The 7,377-nt window shown below is 37.3% G+C and overlaps 1 protein-coding gene across 1 annotated transcript; it reads right to left on the reverse strand.

Annotated features, from left to right (window-relative positions):
* Positions 1–1,798: 1,798 nt before the first annotated feature.
* LOC112277023 (coatomer subunit delta-1) lies at positions 1,799–6,352 on the reverse strand. The gene is made up of 11 exons (XM_024508970.3): positions 5,999–6,352; positions 5,815–5,854; positions 5,042–5,265; positions 4,660–4,902; positions 4,024–4,189; positions 3,602–3,903; positions 3,271–3,454; positions 2,826–2,979; positions 2,580–2,642; positions 2,329–2,425; positions 1,799–2,199 (listed from the first exon to the last, which is right to left on the reverse strand). The coding sequence occupies exons 1-11, from the start codon at positions 5,999–6,001 to the stop codon at positions 2,110–2,112; spliced, it is 1,566 nt and encodes a 521-aa protein (XP_024364738.1). The 5' UTR covers positions 6,002–6,352; the 3' UTR covers positions 1,799–2,109.
* Positions 6,353–7,377: the final 1,025 nt, after the last annotated feature.

Genomic DNA, 7,377 nt, shown 5'->3' on the forward strand with positions numbered 1-7,377 from the left:
GCATCATGTGGGGGATCCAATTAAACAATTGTTCTCTGGTGATATTCGGCTCATTTAAAAGTAGAATATACACACATACATATATATATATATATATATATACAACTTTTGTTCTGCAATAGGAACTCTTAATGCAGTGTGATACTTAAATTAATTGATGTTAATCAAAACTGAAGATTCCAAAGAGTTTTCAGATTCTATTGATGTTGAATAAAGTATGGAAAATATTGATATTTGATTGCAAAATGCATCAAGATCATGACTTTGGAAAATTGAAAACTTAAATAACGGATTTTAAAAGTATTCATTTAATACCCATAATTGAAACATGCATTTTTAATATATTATTATTAAAAAAATCATGTGTTTTTCTTTTAATTTCATGAAAAATAAATTAAAATGTAGAAAAACAGCAATTTCTTGCAATAGTGATTAAAATTTTCTGCATAATGGTACTTTTCGAAAACAACTAATGTTGAACAAACTTCTTCAATGATATGCAAAAATATATTTAAATTGAAGAGTATTATATTTTCACATCAATAGTAGAAAATAATTTGGTTATGTGAGACTCTTACTTTCGGATGTGACTGATTAAAGTGTACATCATAGACAAACATGTTTGTCAGCTATATTATAATAAAATTTCCAATAAAAATAAATAAATAGGTAACACAATATTAGAAGTAATACAGGATTAGCACGCATGTGCTCTATCAACAAAAGTATACACGTAAACTCTCATACTTTAGGTCTTTTGATTCCTAAGGTTCTTATAAAGATAGAGAGCACTGAACTTTTCTGTAAATAAAGTGAAACACTCCATTTGTTATGTTACATCCCAAGTACGCCCTCATCATATATTTAATGCATGTGCCAAATTTGTAAATTTTTATTTCATTTTACTTGTGAAGCATATTTCATAGTTTTATTTCCTTGACAAAAGTTTTTAATTTGTCAAAGTGTAAGAATAGATATACAACAACACTAATAATGATTGCATATAAAAATAACCTAACAAATATTTTAAATTGTTGATTTATAGAACAAAATATAGGATTAGTATACAATTTGTCTCCAATTCTACTGAAAGAGATGAGAAAAAGCAACTCATACCTTACCCTTAAATGCTTAAGAAACATAACTAAGTACGTAAAAAATGTTCTTAAAAGTTACGTTTGTAATTTAATGAAAGTGAAATACTTGAGTAAATAAAAAGTACACAAGACAGTATATTGTGCTTTCTAAAATAGCAATAAAACATCTTTAGATTACAGAAAGCTTCTGTATGTTTCATTCAAATTTACGTCCTCATTTAAAAAAGTTATTACAGCCTCTCAGACCATACTGGGATAAACATTCAATTATCACAATGTCTGATGTAACATGTTTATCTATTTTTTAACAACACAGTTTTGGGTTTAATCACAAATAGTTATTGATTTGGAATTATTTCAGTATCTTCAGATTATTCTCTCTTCCAACTGCAGCATATAAATAACTTTTATGTGAAAAGAAAATGCCGCATTTTTCGGAAGATATTGGATAGCAAAGACGATGCAATTCAACCTCGACCTCCGTCGGACCATAGTAAGAAAAGAGTCCTGCTGGGTTCTTATTTCCTAGTAAGAGAATCTAGCTTTTCTAAGAGACAAATTCAATTTATAAATTAATGACAGTAGTTCGATCTTCCAAAGGTGGACGTCACAAAAAAAAAGTTCCTTGGCATCCAGACTGAACTGCAGCAACATGGAGATAAATACTCGACGACTTTACCAGCCATGATTCACCTACCCGATTCAATCATACAAATGCTCTCTATCTTCCGAACTTTTACATCATAACCAAAAAAATCAGTTATACAATCTATCATCTCTGTAGCTCGAGCAAATGCAAGGTAACCTCCAGAGCTAAGTAGTTGATGGCGCCGAGACACACGATCCAATCGCTCTCCACTACAACATCAAGGAAGTAAACCAGTATTCCACCGACGCTCTCCATAATCTACCGCACCTATCTAAATCATTAAGAGAAAACAGAAAAATCGCCTACCTTTCTTCGAGAGTTCACTGCAGATAAGTCAGTACCCATTCTATGTATTCGTGAACTTTATACAACTTGATAACTATCCACCAACAATTGCGTCCGTCTTCCGAATTTGACCGCATTGCCATTCTGAGTTTGGACTACAGATCCAACCTGCCAGAGACATCGAGGCAGATATTGCTTCGGCATAAAAATTTGAACGGAAAGACATACATACACAATTGAAGGATACATCAAACCTTTTTACTGCATATTAAACTGGAGAAGTTTGTAAATAGTTACCTTTAAATCGCAGAAAGTTTTGTTTGATGAAAACTTGACGTCTATTGGAAAGAACGAATTTGGATCTGCTGCAGGCACCACAAACTCCATAGATCCACTGCAATAAAAGAATAACCAGTCGAATATTAGATTTTAGAATACGTGTAACTAGAAGTATCGGTCTTTTCCGAATGAAAACCCTTAAATACAACGTAAAATTTATCATATCCATTAATGTAAAAAATAAAGCAGGAGAAGTAGAACGGTAATACCTTCTGTTGGTGTTGTCAATCAACGTGATGGTCCACTCTAATAATGAATTCCTGGAATCGTATCTGGAGGCACAGCATACACTATGGATCAGGGTTCAAACATTAAAAAGCAAAAAAGGAGACAATTTCAGTCTTAAAAAAGTAAGGGAGGAATCAAGATGGAAGAAAGAGAAAGAAAGATCAGCAGAGAAGTTGAAAAAAGAGAAGAAAAGAGTGTAACAGAGCACAAGAGTAAGCTAAACTCACCGCCATTCACCATCCGCTTGATTCACAGTTGGAACATCACGAATTGCAGGCAATGGGATATGAATGACAACATTCTGGAGATCAAATGATCTAGAGGCCTCGTATTCAATGTTAACGTAAGATTCCCCACCAGACACCGATGGCCAACAATTGACTGAAACAACACATGGCACAGAAGATTACATTGATAGTCCAAGAAACAGACCAAAAGGCATATTCACAAGCAAACAATAATAAAAGATAAAGCACACAGCACTAAAAGTAAATGAAGTGCCAAAGGCGACATTGAAACCACTGTTATTGACATGAAATCTCCGAACAAATAATTAATCAGAAAAAACAATGCAAATTGTGCAGTATAAACCAAAAATAGCTCATTTTCGTGTGTTGCTATTGCACAGAAGTTAAATGTACCACTAGGTCTTAAAGATCAAGAAAGACTCACTGCTTAGAGGAACAAGTGACTCTTGCTTGCTTTGCATGCGCCACCTCAAGATACCAAGTGGATTGCCAGTTGGAAACGGCCTACTTGGGTCCTTCAGACCCAGAATGTTACTGTCTGAATACAGGTTTTTATCGATATTTGGATGTGTCTTGAAGTTGAACAACTTGTTCGCGCTTGATTCAACCTGAAAGAATGTAATGCATCAGCCATGAACCCGAGGAATACTTTACGTGACAATTCCAAGACAAATAGGAACAACATTGCTAACATTATAATAATTCTCTACATGAATCGAGATTCGTACATCGAAAACCATGAAAGAATTAAGTACCTGAACCCGAATGTAAGCATCTTCTTCTTTCTGAACGACCAGAGACATGTTACCCTGTACTTCCAAATTCTCGAGACCGCCGTCCTTCTTCAGAACGACCACAAGCTTCTCCTCCACACCCACCATAATGGGATCAGAATAGATGGGTGCGATAGCCGCTGCTGATCTAACGGGTCCAGGGGCAACATCTTCAACAATGACCTCACCCTCGGCCTTCAAAGATTCCAGGAACTGATTTGTCTTGGTGGACTTGCCTAACTGCATGCCTCCCTTGGAAGGAGCTGAGGTGGAGGTGACACGGGCTGCAACAGCAGACCAGAAGAAGTTCCACGAATCAAATACTCTAGTAGAAGATGTCTTAAACACAACAACCAGCTAAAACCGCACTGGCAAAAAGGCGAAAAAAATTACAGCAAACACACCTTTAGATTTGAAGACATCAGCATCAACACCTGGTCCAAATCCAGAAGAGTTGGTTCTCATGCCACCATCAATTGAAGGGTCGCCGAAGCCGTTATCAATCCTGCTGGATCCCATTGAAGGCATGGAAGGAACAAAGTTTCCTTTGTCCCCTCTTCCTTTCTCAATCTGCATAGCACATGCACAAAATTTTAGTAAGCACCAAGAATAGTGTGATGGTTACGCACAATGCAAATGCTACTCAACCAATAGGATTAACTTAGAATGAAATTTGAACCAGTGAAAGAGGATTTCACATCCTCGTGATACAAAATTACTAAAAAAAGAAAGATTATCTACGTATATAAAATTCAAGCTATCAAACCCTAACATGCCGGCAGTAAAGAAGTTAATCCAATCAAGCAAAGCTTAAGAAGGTGACTAAACAATCTTTAACAAATCTTTAACTTTTGATCGAGTTAACGTTTGATCCGAATATTAATGCTTGGTTTCGTACGACTAGATGCCATGCCTCAAACGGCACAAATTTGTGGAATTCATACTGGCACTGCACAGAATCGATCTTGTTCAGAGGCTGAATATAATGACGTGTGAATGTAAAATTATGAATTAATGAACAAGTTCAAACTGATACATACCTTGCTTTTCTCAATCTCATTCGCTTTGCGCTTCATTAAGTCTTTTGTCTCGTTAATTTTGCTCTCCATGATGCGCTTGTGCAGTCTTTCTTCATGACTCTCCATCTCCACATACTGCTTGACTTGTGCAATAGTGACATTCTCTTTATGACCTAGAGAAATAACTTCATCAAAAGCAAATATTATCTCGAAAGCCATCTTGCAGATGCCCTCCTCGTCGAGAGATGGTACATACTCAGGCACCTAGTAGAGGTCAAGGAGCATACCCAATCCCATTCATAACATCCAAATTAAACTCTGACCAGGTATTCTCTCCATGTGGAAAAGTACACGTTGAAAAATCGAAGACTAGTAATGACAAAGCTGGACTCAAGTAGGATACGAGCTTGGAGAGCAGTTGTAAGGTATCTCGATCTTCTAAAATGTTGCTCTGCTTGTTGGTCACCAGAAGGAGGTACAAGGACTCCATTGGTTGATAGACATAACGGACATTGTCTGTCTCGACATATGTGTGTTGCTTCCCGATACCAACAAGCTTCGGGAATGTCGCAAGTAATCCCTCAATTCGTATCCTGGACATGTCCACATACTGCCGAGAAACCAGAGCTGCAAACAACACGAAATGTTTTCAGGCTCCTAAGGATGAACTCGTAGATGAAACGGTCAATTGAAACTCAATAAGAAAATACGATGATGCTCATTCCGACACAACCTGTAAGGAACTTGAACAAATTTCCAAACCCTGAAACCAGATCTTTCCAAGAACTAATTTGTGAAGCCTTACAAACCAGTTACATTTCCATCTCGATGACTTTCACAATTGACAGAGTCAGACTTCAAATCTACGTAGTAACGTCCTCATTTTCGAAGACATGACAATCTCTTCTCACGGAGAATAGTATCAAATATCTTGTGACAATCCAGTAACTCGCCCAAAAAATACCCACTCTTTACAATTCAGAAAACCATAAGATACTCCTGCAATGCTGCCCATACTCGTAAGCGTCTTCAACGCCGCCACATACCGCAAGCAAAACACTCGCACAGCAACTAAGACTTGACAATTACTCGGCCTGAGATACTGCAATTAGTGTCCGACACCCCAAAACTGTAACCCCGTGAATAAAGAAAATTTTAATAGTGCACAAGCTGTACCTTTCCCGGACTTGCTGATGATAGAAGCTGCCAGCACCACCTGACGCAAACCGCGAAAAGCTCACTTTAGCTCAAAAGCACGAGAAGAAGATCACCCCCGACCTCAAACCCTCATCCAGGCACAATTGATTTAATCACGAACCACGTACCATTTCACACAAAAAAAGCTCCAAAATAAACCTACCATTGTAGCTGGGCTTCACACAACCTCAAAATTCGTGCGGAAGCCTCCGAAACTCTTCCAATTGACGATGGTGTTCCCTGATCCACTTACAATCTACGATCCCGCATATCTCCGCAGCGACCCTTCCCCGAAGGCGCAGTCGCGCAACTGCGCCAAAAGTCCTCACAAACGGCTCAAAAAACACCGCGCGACGGCGATGACAAAGGCAGCAAGAGTCGCTGCTTAGATTCGGGGAGCAAGCAAACGGGATCTGGCAGAAACGCAGCTCCAGGCGTGGCGATGGGCGCGAGAGAGTCCGTGGGGGGCAACAATACTTCGCACTTCACCTCACTTGAAACTGGACACTGCCACATGAGTGCCAGCGCGGGCGGGGGTCTGAATGGAAGCGCCCAAGGATGCCCGGCCCAGCCCTGCCTGGCCCCTGTGACGTCTGGTATGTCATACCGCCTCGATGGTCTGTGGGCGGGCGATGATTCGCATCAATAATGTTTCTCATCCATCCACCTACCCTTACATCCATTCATCACCCACCCCCTCCACCAGTACGTGTCAGTGCGCCATTGGAACTTTAGGGCACACGTGGATGTTAAATTCAACCATGGACAATTAGCGAAATCTAGTTCCTCCATAATAAACATATATATATATATATATATATAAATATATATTTTTATTGCACTTTTTCCATAGAAATATCATGCATGTAGATATATTAATTTTTATTAAAAGTAAATGTTGTAAAAGAAAATATTGGATGTTTGCACAATACACCAAATTGGTGTAGACTGCAAAGGCAATTGTAGATATGTCTTATTAATACCTGAAATTATATTCATGCTCACACACATAGTACGTGTTGTTTTATAGCAATGGTTAGTTGTGTATTGTCCATCAACAATTTATAATTGTGTTACATGCATACAATAAATTAATTTAAATAAATCATTGTATTTACTAAACAAGACAAGGTTTGATATGTTGATTAGATTGTCATGATTAAAGTGGTTGTGAATTGAAGGTGTCAAGTATTGAAGGTAACTTATAGATCAATCATGCTTCTTTCCAATTTCCTTGCTTACTTTAGATGTATCCAACTTGGCCAAAATTTCACAACACTAAAATGCCCTATGATACTTGGTATTGGCAGCATTTCTTATGAATAATAAAAAAAAATATGTTTTTAACACAATTAAGTAGTTAGATAGATATTTATTTTTAAATTTGTAGTTGTTAAAATATAAAAAGTTGCACCTTCAATCAAATTTTAGTTTTGGTGGTTAGTATCGTAAAATTTAAAATATATAGTCATTAAAAGTTTTTGAAGAAAATGTATCAAATCAATGCCCCATTTAGATAAATTTTATAAAATGGTTTAGCTT

This window comes from Physcomitrium patens, chromosome 24, assembly GCF_059467195.1.
Source record: "Physcomitrium patens ecotype Gransden chromosome 24, ASM5946719v1, whole genome shotgun sequence".
Classification (NCBI taxonomy): Eukaryota; Viridiplantae; Streptophyta; class Bryopsida; order Funariales; family Funariaceae; genus Physcomitrium; species Physcomitrium patens.

What these genes read in the sequence shown, in the direction of transcription:
- LOC112277023 (XM_024508970.3), bottom strand. An exon ending in ATGAGATTGAGAAAAGCAAG is followed by an intron (nt 4,190 to 4,659) that starts GTATGTATCAGT and finishes TGTGCTATGCAG; the next exon opens with ATTGAGAAAGGAAGAGGGGA. An exon ending in AAACTTTCTGCGATTTAAAG is followed by an intron (nt 2,200 to 2,328) that starts GTAACTATTTAC and finishes TGTCTCTGGCAG; the next exon opens with GTTGGATCTGTAGTCCAAAC.